The sequence below is a fragment of the Vicia villosa genome, linkage group LG5 (genome assembly GCF_029867415.1).
Source record: "Vicia villosa cultivar HV-30 ecotype Madison, WI linkage group LG5, Vvil1.0, whole genome shotgun sequence".
Taxonomy (NCBI): domain Eukaryota; kingdom Viridiplantae; phylum Streptophyta; class Magnoliopsida; order Fabales; family Fabaceae; genus Vicia; species Vicia villosa.
In genome coordinates, this window is record NC_081184.1 from 163,717,350 (window position 1) to 163,733,375 (window position 16,026).

The 16,026-nt window shown below is 32.7% G+C and overlaps 2 protein-coding genes across 2 annotated transcripts; both read right to left on the reverse strand.

The window, feature by feature from the left end:
• Positions 1-6,209: 6,209 nt before the first annotated feature.
• On the reverse strand, positions 6,210-8,586 carry LOC131605924 (zinc finger BED domain-containing protein RICESLEEPER 2-like). The gene is made up of 3 exons (XM_058878212.1): positions 7,308-8,586; positions 6,484-7,226; positions 6,210-6,306 (listed from the first exon to the last, which is right to left on the reverse strand). Exons 1-3 carry the CDS (start codon positions 8,584-8,586, stop codon positions 6,268-6,270), a joined length of 2,061 nt encoding a protein of 686 aa, XP_058734195.1. The 3' UTR covers positions 6,210-6,267.
• Positions 8,587-13,471: 4,885 nt separating this feature from the next.
• Positions 13,472-14,306, reverse strand: LOC131608066 (brassinosteroid-responsive RING protein 1-like). Its single transcript, XM_058880006.1, has one exon. It carries the CDS (start codon positions 14,186-14,188, stop codon positions 13,697-13,699), a length of 492 nt encoding a protein of 163 aa, XP_058735989.1. The 5' UTR covers positions 14,189-14,306; the 3' UTR covers positions 13,472-13,696.
• Positions 14,307-16,026: the final 1,720 nt, after the last annotated feature.

Consider the following 16,026-nt stretch of genomic DNA (forward strand, 5'->3'; position numbering starts at 1 on the left):
AGAAGATAGTATTGCAAGTGCTTCAGCTGTAATGGAAGAGACGGTCGAAGTTGTGAAGGAAACTCCTTGATTGTTGGAGGACCCAATCTTTACATGATGTCTTTATGATGTGTTCAAATAATAAAATCATGTGTTGGAACTGAAGAGGAGCAGCTAATAAAGCATTTTTCAGATATTGCAAACAATATCTTGATACGTATAACCCTAGCATTTTGGTGATTATGGAAACTAGATGTGATCCGCTAAAACTTAAGAAGACGATGATGAAACTTGGTTTTGACAGGATGGAGAGCTCCGATAATAGAGGATTTGCTGGTGGAATTGTATTAGCTTGGAATTCTAAGAATGTTCAACTGCATGTGGATGATATTAATAGCCAATTTATTCACACCAAAGTTTGCATGGAATACGTGGATGAATGGTGGTTAACCGCTGTCTACGCGAGTCCCAACGATAATTGTAAACAGTTATTATGGGATAGCTTGAAAAATATTGCGCAAAGTGTTACAGGAGGATGGATGGTTGCTGGTGATTTTAATGACATTGACAATGTGAATGACAAAAGGGGTGGCTTACCTGCTTCTATTCAACGCTGCCAGAGAATGAGAGATAGAATTGCAGCGTGCAATATCAACAACCTTGATGCGAGAGGGCCCAAATTCACTTGGCGAGGACCAATATTCCATGGGGGGCAACGAATATATGAAAAACTTGATAGAGCATTGAGTAATGACGAATGGAAGTTTCTTTTTCCTGATGCTTACGTGCAAGTTTTGGTGAGGGTGGAGTTCTCAGATCATCACCCTATACTCATAAATCTGCATGAAGAGAACCGTGTGTACCAGCAGCGTCCGTTCAGATTTGAGAGTGCTTGGCTCATGCATGATACATACGATAGTATGCTAAAAGAAATGTGGCAGAAGGAGCAGTCTCTGTTGTACAATCTTAATAATATTGTGATTGGTATTGGAAATTGGAAATTTGAATCTTTTGATCAAATCAAAAGAATGAAGAGGTTAGTTTTAAGAAGGTTAGATGGAGTTCAAAGAAAGTTGCAGATGATAGATAACTATGTGGGCATGAGGAAACTTGAGAAGCAACTGCAGAAGGAGCTTAGTGACATTCTGAATAAAGAGGAAATAATGTGGTTTCAACGTTCACAAACGATGTGGTTGGCAGATGGCGACCGTAATACAAAGTATTACCATATGAAAACATTGGCTAGGAGGAGGAAGAATAAAATTATCACTCTCAAGGATGAGGATGGAACGTGGATTAGTGAACATGATAATTTGAAACAACATGTTACTAATTTTTATAAGAAGCTTTTTTCAAGAACTCAAGGCTTGTGCAATTGGAACCAATCTGCTATCAGCTTTCCTCGTCTTAGCCATGCGGACATGGATATGCTGAATGCGGATATTAGCGAGAATGAAGTTAAAGCAGCTCTTTTCTCCATGCAGCCTTGGAAAGCCCCAAGACCAGATGGGTTTCCAGCCGTATTCTACCAGAAAGCTTGGAACACAGTGAGAGAGGAGTTAATTCAGTTTGTGAAAGATATTTGGAAGAATCCTAGTAGCGTGGCTGAATTTAATAAAACAGATATTTGTCTCATTCCGAAAGTGGATCACCCAACGACTGTGACACAATTCAGACCCATTTCTCTATGCAATACCAACTATAAGATCATTAGTAAGGTGATTATTGCAAGGCTTAGACCGCTTATGTCTCATCTCATCTCCCTTTTGCAAACTGGTTTTGTTCCTGGGAGATCCATCCACGAGAACATCATCATTGCCAAAGAGATAATGCATTCTATGCAGAAGAAGAAAGGCAAGAAAGGCTATTTTGCCATTAAAATTGATTTATCAAAAGCTTATGACAAATTAAGTTGGGAGTTTATATGGAGGATTTTGGAGGAAATAGAGCTTCCAAGAAACAATGCTAATGTTATCATGCATGATGTGACTAGTGTAGAGACGAATATTAATTGGAACGGTAACAAGAATGAGTTTTTCAGACCGCAACGAGGAATTCGACAAGGTGATCCTATGTCACCTTATCTGTTTGTTCTTTGTATGGACAAGTTATCCCATTTAATAGAGCATGCGATTAATGAGAAGCATTGGAAATCGTTTCAACTTGGTAGAAATGGAGTTGCTATTTCACATTTGATGTTTGCGGACGATTTGTTGATTTTTGGGGAAGCAAATGAAGCGCAGCTGAATTGTGTTAAGGCTACTCTTGAGACTTTCTGCTCAATGTCGGGTCAGGAAATTAGCGCTGAAAAATCTAGTACTCTTTTCAGTGATAATGTTCCTCGTCGCATTAGGAATCAACTCACTCATATCTCTGGATTTAGAGAAACGCAGAGCTTCGGCAAGTATCTTGGTATTCCTCTTAAAGGGAAAGCCAATAGAAAGCAAGACTTCCAATATGTTGTTGATCAGGTGGCTAATAAACTGTCAGGCTGGAAAGCTCGTAATCTCTCCTTTGCTGGCCGAGTAACTCTTGCCAAGAGTGTCATTGAAGCTATTCCTACATACCCTATGATGACAAATCTTATTCCGAAAGCCAGCATCTATGAAATCCAGAAAATTCAAAGAAGTTTTATTTGGGGTGATTCTGATTCGAATAGGAAATACCATGCGGTAAGCTGGGATAATGTTACAAAAGCTAAATGTGATGGAGGGCTTGGTTTGAGAGATCTTAGGAGCATGAATACTGCTTGTATTATGAAGCTGGGGTGCAAAATTTTAAATGGTGATGATGACTTATGGTGTCAAGTCTTGCATAAGAAATATAATGTGGTGCTTAATGATGATAAGCTTCATGCTAAGGCGTCTGACTCTTGCTTATGGAAAAATATAGTAAAAGCTTCGGAAGGGCTGGCAAAGCTGAGTGTGTGGCGAATTGGCAATGGAGTTGATACTAACCCTTGGGAACATATTTGGATTGAGAGAGGCAAACGAGTAGCAGATCTAATCTTAGTATTCCTGAAGGTGTGAGCAATCTGAGAGTGGCTGATTTGGTAGATGAAGCGGGTGGTTGGAAGTGGAATCTTCTCAATTGGATTCCAACTGAATTAAAGCTGAAGATTGCGGCCATTGCTCCTCCTTCGAGTGTTAATGGGAGTGACAAGCTTGTCTTCACAACTGATGAAGAAGGCAATGTCGCTATTAACCAGCTCTATAAGTATCTGACACAAAATGATGAAAGTGATGATAGTAAGATATGGAATCGCATTTGGAAGCTGAATGCCCCTGAGAGAGTTAGAACCTTTGTGTGGATCCTTCAGCATGATCGGTTGCTTACGCAGAATCGTATAAGCTTGTCTGGTTTCGGGTTGGATGGATGCTCCTTATGTGGTGTAGCGCAAGAGACTTCTCTTCACGTTTTGCGAGACTGTAACACAGTGAAAGATGTTTGGAACTGCTTAGTTCCTATTTCTCTTAAATATAACTTTTTTATTGCAGGTTGGTACGATTGGATAGAGCTTAATATCCTTAGTGATATTCACGGTAGCAATGATTGGGGAGATATTTGGGCTACTGCATGTCACACAATATGGCAATGGAGAAACAAGGAGAAGCACGATACTACATTCAAGAGGCCATTTTGTGCTACAACAGTAATTATGGAGAAGTTTCTGCAATATAAGAAGGCTATGGTCGACAAAAATATGATCATGGAAAGATATCATACTGTTAAGCTTGTCCATTGGTGTACTCCTAAGCATGGTTTTGTAAAACTGAATATAGATGGTGCACATGACCATAACGGTTTATCAGGAAGTGGTGGTATTATAAGAGATAGCCATGGTACGTGGATTGGCGGATTTTCCAATTGCATTGGTTCATGCAGCCCGCTAATGGCTGAACTGTGGAGTGTGTATCTAGGTATCAAGTTGGTGCTTGAGCTCGGTTATCTAAAAGTGGAGGTAGAATCTGATGCTATAAGAGTTGTTGATTGCATTAAGATGCGGGAGCGAAACAAGAACAAGTTGGTGGAGAGTTTAGTGTCCAATATTGTCAGAAGTCTCTCTCTTTTTGAAGAGGTGGAAATTAAGCATGTTTATAGAGAGGCTAACAACTGTGCAAACTTGCTTGCTCGAGAAGGAAAGAAATTGAGAGGTGATACTATTTATTATAGACATCCTCCTCCTTGGTTGCTTACTAGTTTGGAGGAAGATAGAAGTTTGTTAGCTAGTCCTAGGATTATTTCCTTGTAGTTTTTTTCTTGTTGGGCCTTGGCCCTCCCTAATATAAAAAAAAAATTAAATAAAAAATTGAAAAATATATCAAAACGGTTGGATGGAACAACCGTGGTGATATCACTTTTTATATATATATATATATATATATATATATATATATATATATATATATATATATATATATATATATATATATATATATATATATAAAAGAAGACAGACGTAACTAAAATATGAAAGAAACCATGAATTGAACCCATGAAAGGTTAAAGATATCACCACGGTTTTTATAAGCAAACGTGATAATATGTTAAGTTAACTCTAAATATTGGTGCCTGGATTTAGAGATATCACCACGGTCCTTCATAGGATCATGATAACGTAGATGTTAATGTATATACTTTCCGTAATAGTGCATATTAAAGCTCGAGAAAATGACTATGATAAGACTAGAGATGAAATGAATGTATTTAAAAAATAAGCTTTAAAATCAAATAGTTGTGAAACATACAATTTGTTGAGAAAAGAAACCTTGAGTAAACTAGTAATGGCAACTAGAATATTGATACGATTTTATAAAATCAAAGTGATTCGTATAATAATGTAAGTTTAGGTTATCAACCAAATAATTATGCTAAATCTTTTATAAGTATATGTTATGCAAAATAGAAAAAAAATCGCTTTGTTTATAAATGAATTTACTGTCATAAGCTTCGTCCTCGTGTACCTTATTATTTTAGCAAAATGCATAAGATGGTCGAAAGCACACATCTCCAATGATCCAAGACATTTTAAATCCACTAACACAAAAGGACCTAAAAAGGTTTGGATACAAAAAGTAAAAATTATTGGGTGAGAATATGGACAATAAACCGTCTAGTGGAGGGGGTGAATAGACCTCCTAATTAAAAATTCCTTTGAAAAATAGTTTGAAAAACTTTCAGTTAGAATTTCTAAAAACAAAAGTGATTTTTCGTGTCAGAAGAAAAAATTTAGCGTAGAAGAGATTATGCTTATCGATTGGAATTGTTATATGACAACTCAAATAGTTAATAGCTATGATTGATACACAAGTATGACAAAAAATGTACAAACAAAAATGTATTGGTTAATTGCTAAATTACACGAGAAGTGTAATTTAACAACAATTATACACAATAGATTCTACAATCATAGTTTTTAAGTTTAATCGACGACAAGACAAAATGGAATTGTAGTTTCTAATAAAACCTACACCATACCAATTAATCTTCGCCGAAAGAAATCTTAATGGCATTCAAATCTAAAAAGTTATAACTAATCATGAAATTAACTACGAAATTAAAATGTGTGCGTGAGAGAGAGAGAGGGGGGGGGGGGGAGAGAGAGAGAAGAGTGCCCCAAGATTTATAGTGGTTTCACACGTTTGTCATCGCTAGGGGTGGGAATAGGCCAGGCTAGGCCAGGCTTTAGAAGGCCTGGGCCTGGCCTACGGTACATTTATAAGGCCTGAGCCTGGCCTATGGCCTATTATAGGCTCATTTTTTTGGTCTGGCCTGGCCTATTTAAAAGCCTGGCCTGGCCTTAAAGCCTATTTAAAAAGCCTATTTTTTATGAAGAATTTCAAATAATTCATTTAATTTAATTTTGAATAGATTATATAATATTTTATATATTATTTGACCCAATTTTTTTTAAAGAAAACTTTTAGAAGTTCACCATGCACCACGTAACTAGAAGAAAGATTACACTTAACATTGAAACAAAATAATTGACATGATAAGCAAACAACTTAACACTTAGAAGTTGCATATCTATCATGCCATTGTAGCAAGATAACAGCAAAAAACTTAACACTTAACAGTCGCATATCAATCATGCCATTGCAGCAACATAATAGTATCTATGTCGTACTTCAACATTACAAAATTACTAAAAGAACATTAAAAAATACCAAATATAAATAGTTCATTGGCTTCTCAAATCCAAAATCTTAAATTATAGAACACAATATGAATAACTCCTTAAACGCAAATAAATAAAACATATTCCATATTCAAACAAAAGTGATATCAAATCTTCAAGGTGATATTTATCTCCTCTCTTTCAACCTTCAAAACCGAAAGAAAGAAGAAAGATATACGTTAGTTATTGGACTACAAATATTATATATATATATATATATATATATATATATATATATATATATATATAAATGAACAAAAGTTGATAATAATGAATAAATATTATTTAATAATAAGATATAATATAAAATAAAAAATAATTACCTTTGGTTTTTTCTTCACATTATACTTATGACGAAACCAATCACCACCGCAAATGAGAGCTTCAACAGATTCTTCATTTAGCTTAGAGCGGTGTTCATCAATAACTCTACCTCCAGCACTGAATGTGGACTCAGAAGCCACAGTTGAGATTGGAATAGCTAGTATATCCGCAGCCATCTTAGATAATATCTTATATTTCATGCTATTGTTCCTCCACCAGTCCAGAGCACAAAAAGAGGCATTTTTAGGAATGTAAATACCTTCATCAAGATAATCTTGCAATTCGGATTTTATTGGAGAAATGGCTTCACTTTCTTGAATAATGCTCATAATTTCATCAAATCCAGTTCTGACAGCTACGACATTTACTTGAGAAGATGATGAATTATTACTATCCAAATTAACAACAGAAGACGAAGACTCTGCCAAAGATAGAGCTACATACTCATCATATAACTCTTCCAATGAACACCTAACCTTCATTATATTCTCATCAGCAACTTCTTTAGATTTATATATCTTGGGAAAACATATACGCACCATATGAAATTTGCACCTAGGATCCAAAACACTAGCTATAGCCATCAACATATTACACTCCCCCCAATATTTGTCAAACTTTATTTTCATTGGACCTGCCATTTCTCTCATGAAGAGATCTTCATCTTCACCCGCCTTATCAAGTATTTCTTTCACCTTCCAAACTTCAGACAAATACAAATTTGCAGTCGGATACTCACTACCTACATTTAAAATAGTAGTTATAGTAAAAAATTATAATAATATTGATAATTTTAAAGTGAAAAAAATTGTTGATAAACTACCTGAAATAACATGAGTAGCACGATTAAACACTTCTAGAAGTTTACAAACTTTCTCAACTTTGTTCCATTCTTCAGGCAAAGGGGCATAATCATAATGAGGCTCTCTTTCTTTATAGGCTGCAAATGCAATCTTAAAATTCAAAGCAGTTGACAACATATTAAAGGTTGAATTCCATCTTGTTGGACAATCAATAATGAGTTTCCTTTCTTTCAAACCTTTTTGCTCAACCACATCACAAAATGCCTTTAGTCTTCCATCATTGTGATTAATATATTTGACACTTTCACGAATATTGAAAATGATGTCCTTAATTTTACTAAGGCCATCTTGCACCAACAAATTCAATATATGAGCACAACATCTAACATGAAACAAAGAACCATCAAGGATTAACTTACTAGTTAGAGATAAATCATCTTTGAGACATCTTAAACATGAATCATTATAAGAGGCATTATCAACGGATACTGAAAAAACTTTATTTTCAATCCCCCAAATTTTCAAACATTTATAAATAGAATCAGCCACATCAATTCCACGCCTTGGTGCAGGGACTTTCACAAAACTCAAAACTCTTTTTTGAAGATTCCATTCTGAATCAATGAAATGTCCTGTGATAACCATATACTCAACTACCTGGTGGCTAGATTTCCACATATCAGTAGTTAAACTTATCTTTCCCACACTTTCTAAAATTTTCTTCAACACTTTCTTCTCCCTCTCAAACAATGCCACACAATCACTCCTTATTGTTTTATGAGTAACCTTATGAAAATCTGAGTTTGCATATTGGAAACCCCACATCCAAACGTCATCTTCAACAATGCTAAAAGGATATTCATGGACCATGATAGCGGTTGCAATTATTTCCCTCATCTTTTCATTAGAGTATCTAGCACCGGGAGTAATAAAGGGATTACCTGAATTTGAAGGCTGAAACGGAATGGTTGTTTGTCTCTTTTCGGTAGACTCGTGCAACTTCTTTTTCAAGCATTTATCAATATGCCTTTTCATATGACTAGTGCTAGATCCCGACCCTCCAGTAGCAAATTGGAGTTTACAGTATTTGCAAACCCCTTTCATCACACCTTTTTTAATTTCAACTTCATCAAAATCTTTCCAAATGCTTGATGTTTTTCTCCTCTTTCTCCCAACAACTGATTCTGGTTCTTGTTCATGTTCAAGTTCCTGACTTTCTTGTGTTGTGTTTGCTTCTACTTGAGTTGAATCTATAGCCACTTGTTCACTCACCTCATTATTATTCAAAGAAGAAGCCATTTACTAGAAATAGTACAAACTTGAATTAGAATGTGTAATACTAAATAGAATAATGCTCAATGATGCAAATACGAAAACCAAAACCATTAATTAATAATGCTCACTATTGTGTTTAAATTTAACAATAGTTAATTAGATTCCTACAAAATTAAAAAATTACGTTAACTAAATTTAATCAACCAACCCCACCCATCTTTTTTCCATCAACAGAGTCACTAAAATAAGTATATCATAAGGTTCAAATTATTTTCCAATTTATATCATAATCATTACACTTTTAGCAAATTATTCAAGCATATCCATAGATAAATGAATAAAAGGTAATGTATATCCATTTTGAGTTAAAGACAAGAAAGAAATAAAAAATTATCAAATATATAAACAACACACATAATATTATTCTAACAATCATTGTAACATGCATCTTCACTAACAGACACAAATATGTAGAACCACACATTATCATCACAAAAGTTATATTAAATTATACAAATAAAATATATAGAGTAGTGTTTACACTGTGTGTTGTTTCTATAGAGAGTAAATAACATAGAACCTTAGACAAACAAATGAAAAAATCTACAAGAAAAATTAAAATTATTCTTAATAATAACTAACTAACACATACTAGATTCTTTTTTTTTTAGTCAAATTAATAATATCTGATTAACAGGATTGCAACAAACCAAAGATGAGAAAAATTGATGGAGACAAAAAAAAAGAGACGGATACAATTTCTTTAAAATATGAAAACACACACCATATATCTCTCATCTAATACTTGGATATTATCTTATCTCTAGCAATAGATGTTGCAAATTGACAGTATATATATGTCTGCCGCTTACATATCAGCTTAATATTTTTTTTTGTTAGAAAAAAAAGCCATATGATATTTTCATTATAGAAAGGTTTGTTTCTTTAATAATCAAACAAATTTCTAAAGGGTGTGTTGAAGCCTTATGATATTCTTGCAATGGTTTGTTAGTATGTACAGTACGGTTGTTTACGATAGTGCAAAAGAAAATAAAAGATTAAAATCAAAACCAAACAATCAATCAATAAAATTAATATTTACTTACCTTTTAATAAACAATTGTAGCTTCAATGGATAATACCTTGTAGCTTCAGTTTGTAAAAGAGATTTGCCGACACCGTTCTCTTAGTTTGTATTAGGGTTTCTATCACACAGTGAGACTGAGGTTTTGAAAGAAGTCCCTTCAAATTCTAAATATATTTTATCTCTTAAGTTTCTTTTTTGTTACGTGATTACAATTTTAATTATATATTAATTGATTATTCCAACTTTCAAGGATTTGTAATTTATAAAAACAATATATTTACTAAACAGGCCGGCCTATTAGGCTTTATAGGCTTTTTTAATAGCCTAAGCCTGGCCTATTTAAGTAAATGGGCTTTTTAAAAAGCCTAAACCTAGCCTTTTTATTAAATAGGCCAGGCCAGGCCAGGCTTTCATAGGCCAGGCTGTAGGCCCCTGTAGGCCGGCCTGGCCTATTCCCACCCCTAGTCATCGCTTTATGCTTAATTCACTCTCCAATATTTTCCCATTGAAGATTCGTTGGTCTTCCAATATGATTTGTAAAAAAATTACAAACAATCACAATATCCAAAATAAATGCTGAAAAATAAATTTCTTCTTTCTGAAGCTTTGACTTGTACATATTTTATGAACATACCTCTATACAAAGTATTTACTCGAATTCTCTTCTTGAATCTTCCGTCCCCAAAAACCTTCTCTAAGCCTCTATTCTGCGACAATCTTTACTCGATTCCACCACTATATTGGGCATTGGTCTGTTTAAATATTGAGAAGAACTCCTGGCTTCCATTGGAATTGTCAAAACCAGTCCCAACACCACACACTCTTGAGAACCTTTGAAATCTTAGACATATCTTCTAAGAAATGTTATATTAAAAAACAAATTTCCTCAACAATCACAAATATTCTCAACAATCATGAATCTTGAAAGATAAGACTCAAATCCATGCAACAAAGACAAAATAATGAGGTAGAAGATAAAAGAAATCATTTGCAAGTGTTCATAAAAGATCCAAAACTCTTTTAAAAAATGAAAGAACAAGTAGTTTATGAGTTTTCAAATCAATAATAAAAGTATCTGTTTTCTAACATTGTGAATAATATAAGAGAAAAATGATTACTAGGTGCGGGAGATAAAGCACAAAAGATAGTGAAAAAAATATGCTTGACTCGTGTCATGAGCACTTGTGTGATTTGAGTCAAGTGAGAAACTAATTTGGATCAGGACCTATAGTTATGAGAGACCTATTTTTTTATGATTTGGGTAAAGGCAAAGTTGTGATTCGACTCAAACAAGGTAGGGGAAACTAGCATTTCATGATTCGAATCATGAAAAACTTGTGATTCAAGTCACATGGTTTATGATTCGAATATTGTACAATCTGTGATTTAACTCATAAAATTATGATTTCCTTTGTTTGCTTTGATTTGACTCACATGGTGAGTGATTCGAATCACACATATAAAATCTCAATTTTTTTTTTGCAATTTAAAGATATTTTGAGATTTCACTTATGTCCTGACTTGAACCAATCTCAAATATGATTCTTCATTCAAAAGTTTGACTAATTGACTTAAAGCATATTGCTCATACTCAAACACAAACAATTTGAATTATGCTTGCTAAAGGGACAAGCAATAAAACCTTATAGCAGAGACGTGCATATCCTCCCCCTTAATGTAAGAGATACATGCAACTTCGAAAATATGAATTATTTTTGCAGGAATTCCTCGCAACATCAATATGTCACTTTCATATGAAAATAAGATGCATAAAGTATATATCCAAAGTCATCTCAAGAAATATGATATGCTGTTTAAATATTTCTATGGAAGTAGTTCAATGGGTAAGAAATTCTTTGCACTAGATATCATTAAGGAATAAATAGATTATAATATTGTTTATAGCATCAAATGATTTATAGAGATGCAAAAGAAAAAAAATATATAAATTTGGTTGTGAATGGAACAGAGGGGAGAATATTTTCCTCAAGGTTACTTATGGTTTAAAGTAATTTACTTGGTAGAGAATAGTCTCGGAAAACTCCAATTATTTTCTAACAACTGCTAGAATATTGAACCTTCATTTTAATTTATTTTCTACTAATTATTTGGTGAAAAATAAAGTTTTTGAGCAAAATGGAGTAAGAATAAAAAAGGGGAGGTACCAAAACAAAATTTGGGGCCCAAAGGGATTTCATTCCCAAACAGATCAAGGAAGTTGAAAAATTCACTTTTTAATCGATTAAATCTAAGAGTTAATCGATTAAGGCATTTTGAATTTCAAATCGCGTGTCTCTTAATCGATTAAACCAATTGTTATAATCGATTGCAACCTAAAACACTACCAACATTTCAAGCATCCAATCAGAAAAAAGCATTTATAACATAAGCCATTAAAACAGTTATAAATTGATTAAGAAGACTCTCTACATACTAATCTTTAGTTGGTCTAGTGGTGATTGGTGTCGGACTTGATAGGGAAGACAACAGTTTGATTATCCGCATCTGCGATTGAGATCGGATTATACTGGTGGTGATAAGCCATAGAAAAACTCTTTACATTAAGGAGATTTAAAAAAATTTAAACAAATATTGTAATTTCTTAAAATAAAATGTTTTAGAATAACTAAAACAAACAAATATTGTAATTTCTTCACAAAATAAAATGTTTTAGAATAACTAAAACAATTTAATTACATATTTTTTATTTTGAAAACAAGTTAATCACTTATTTTGTTAAAGCATCTCGGGAGAAATAATTTTAGTTGCTTGATTTAATTTTTGCAAGTTCAAATTATCACATTCATTCATTCATGCTATGTTTAGATATGAGGTGGAAAATTCATAAGTGTGCGTCTAATTCAAAAACAACACTTTATAATTTCTCTTTTTCACAGCAGGATACCCTTTAAACGTGTCTAATCTTTCAACCGCGCACCCAAACATACACTTAAATAATTTCTAAACAATTTTTAACAATTGCACTTCTATGGTAAAAGAAACTTTAAGCAACATAACTACTATCTTCACATAGGCACTAGGATTAGGGTTGTTCATGATAGGGTAGTGAGAAAAATTGAATTAAACCGAATTAAATTATAGTAAAAATTTATTTGAACTAAAATGAACAGTTTCAATTTACTAAGAACCCAACTGAATCAAAATTTTAGGTTTGGTATTACCGTTTTGAAATTCAAAACAGTTAAACGACAATTTTTCCAAACCAAATCGTTTATCTAAGAACCGAATCGTTAAATTATTTTTTAATTTTTTAAAACTTTTTTTAAACTTATTTTAAATATTTTTCATTTTCAATTATGATTTGATTTAAGTTTAATTTCAGTTCAATTTCTTTTCGATTCTTAAACTATTTGTGCATAATAATTTGATTAACTATTTTAATATAGTAGTTCAATTATTTGAACTTTAGTTCGTATCAGTTATTAGATTTTTTTAACAGCCCGTAGGCACTAAGAATCTTGCAAGAAGAATCCTAATGAAAATGGAGCAAATTTGGCAAATCAACGCTAATTAGTTGCAAATTACAATTGAAGCAACATCACTCTACTCTACTCTGAATCTGATTCCCTATAGAACCTACCTACCATTACTTACCCATTTTCCTACGTTAACGTTACCTCAAAAACCAAACACAACTCAACTCATTCACTCTTCTTTTTACTTATGACTCCTAATTTGTCCAATCTCACGCTAGTCAGTAGTCACTCAAAACGCCAACCAAGTCAGATCCAAGAAAAATTGAGATTGCCCCTAATTAATGCTCTTTGAACTTCCACATGTACAAATCAAATCAGTCACTGATTTAGTAACAAATTACGTTATTCATGACTTCTGTCCTTTGAACTTCTCAACAAAAAACAACACCCAGATCCAAAATCTACAAAATTCATCTATATAAAATCTCATTCTTTTCATGAGTTTCATGAGTTCTGTCTATGTACAAAAAAACAAAAAAAAAAAAAACCTTAAAAAAACCTTAAACAATAAAATCCAAACATGTTTGTTCATCTTAGGTTTTCAAAGAATCTACAAAACAGAAACATCAGAGTGAAATTCAGGAATCCCAGAAGCCGCCCAAAGTCTCTCATTGAAAGCACTCTGCATATCATCAGGTATAAACGAAGTCCTACACAACGGACACGTCCTCTGATCATACCCCATCCAACGGTCCAAACAACCTCGGTGGAAAATGTGTCTGCAGTTCGCCAACCGTCTGATCTCATCGTTTTCCTCGAACTCCGTGAGACAGACGGCGCAGCTTTCGGGTGGGTCCAGGTCGACGAGCTCGTTGAACTTGACAACGGGGAGGATTTCGCGGATGAGGAGAGCGGAGACGGATTCGAATTCGGGTGGTCGGGTTGAGTTCTCGGGCCATGGAATGTCGGGTTCGATGAAATCGGGGAGACCCAGATGGGAGAAGATGAGGGAGATGAGTTTTCGGATGAAGGTGAAGATGGAGAGGAGGTGGAGGACGAGTTTTGGGAAGAGGAGTTCGGTGTAACCGACGGGGAAACCCATAGTGACAGAATGAGAACTGTTACTATGTTGTTAGTTTGTTGGTCTGTGTTTTGATTAATTTGATTCAACTATGGTTTTTTTAGAGAGAGATAGAGGGAGAGGGGGAGAGAGATAGAGCACTGGTTTGTGTTATATAGATGAGAAAAGAATCAGAGAATTGGAGGGGAAATTCCGATAATGCCCTTTTCCATTTAAGGAGATCTATAAACTAAAGATACTTCTTTGGTTCACTTTAAAGATTATAGTTGTAATTAAATTTTTAAGAGTTAACGTGTTAGTTTGGAATAGGCTTATTCAATTACTTTCTTTTAAATTTTATTATGAGTCACTTTCTAATCACAATTAAAACATTTTTTTGTTTTGTTTTAAGTTTATAGAACAACTTATGTAGTAAGTATTAACTAATCTATTATATAGACTAAACTCATCAACACTTTCTTTTGAACACTCTTTCAAACACTCATTTTTTATTGGTTTAATCATGTGTGGGCCCCTCACTTTGAAAATAGGTCCCACATAAAATAGTAGGACTCATAAATGTTTCAACCAATAAAAAAGGAAGTGTTTGAGAGAGTGTTCAAAAGAGAGTATTGATAGCATTTCTCTTTATTTAAAGAGGTAATCTCTTGTAATATATTACCTTGAAATTTTGTATATGCTAACTTTTAAAAAAACTTATTATATTATAAATTATTTTAAATTATTCAAAAATATTAATAATTATAATTGTTAGAAAAAAAAGTGTAGAAATCAAAATTTGAATTTGAATTTGAATTATCATATAAGTTGTCTTCACAACCAAACCATTGAATTATAACACTAAAAATATTATATTATAAATAAATTTTATTTAATATTATTTTTATTATATTTTAAATATTTATTATTTTTTTAAAAAAATTAATTTTTCTAGATTATCAAAGAGCAATAATTTTATAAACTTTTTAAATAATTAATTTTGTAAATATTCATTAATATTTGTAAAAAAAATTATTTAATCATGACTCATAATCCGTTCACATCAAGTATAAGTTTAGAAGTTTCTCTTAAATAAATCTCACTTAGAGTACTTTATATAATTGTGCGTGGATTAGTTTTCATTATATCAAGACATGTTTAAGGCGGTAGTGTAAAATAAAATATTAATATTATACTAGCTAATTATTAAAAAAAATTAAAGAATAGGTCTTATAAATTTGTTCTTAATTGATATATTTTAACCATTTGGATAAATGAAAATATTTTATTTTTCTTAAGTGAAAATGATTTAATGGTCTTTAAAACTGCTAAGTTGTCTTATATGTGGGTCACCTACTCTGACTCATTCAAGTTTGGACTTTGGAGTCAAGTTTAGCCAAACTTTTGATTTGTTTAATACTCCCTCGATCTCATAATAAGTGTTTCATTTGCACTTTTTCTATGTCTCAAAATAAATGTCTATTTAGAATACCAATGTAATATTTATTATTTTTTTCACTATTATACCCCTATATATTAACTTTCACGTTTTTCAACTACTCCACTACCTATAATAAATAAGGGTACTTTAATAAATGATACTAAGTTTTTCATTAAAACCAACACATCCAATCATTTTTTTAAGATCCACGTAAAACTCAAATAAGACACTTATTATGAGACGGAGGGAGTATATTTATTTTTGGCTTAATTAAAGGTTTGTGATTCAACTTTTGATATTGTGACTTTATCTTCTTCTTTTTTATTGATTTTACATTTTATCTTTTAATTTTTAATAAAGGGATACCTTAATTTTATCTACCGCCACTTTAAAATAGTTTATAATTTTATTGTTAAGCATATTTGTTAATTAGAATTGA

Excerpts from the sequence above, each read along its gene's own strand:
- LOC131605924 (XM_058878212.1), bottom strand. The coding sequence starts at position 8,586 with ATGGCTTCTTCTTTGAATAATAATGAGGTGAGTGAACAAGTGGCTATA. Across the intron at positions 7,227-7,307 it reads TGCTACTCATGTTATTTCAG|GTAGTGAGTATCCGACTGCA; the intron begins GTAGTTTATCAA and ends TTTTAAATGTAG. Across the intron at positions 6,307-6,483 it reads ATGTGAAGAAAAAACCAAAG|GTTGAAAGAGAGGAGATAAA; the intron begins GTAATTATTTTT and ends TCGGTTTTGAAG.
- LOC131608066 (XM_058880006.1), bottom strand. The coding sequence starts at position 14,188 with ATGGGTTTCCCCGTCGGTTACACCGAACTCCTCTTCCCAAAACTCGTC.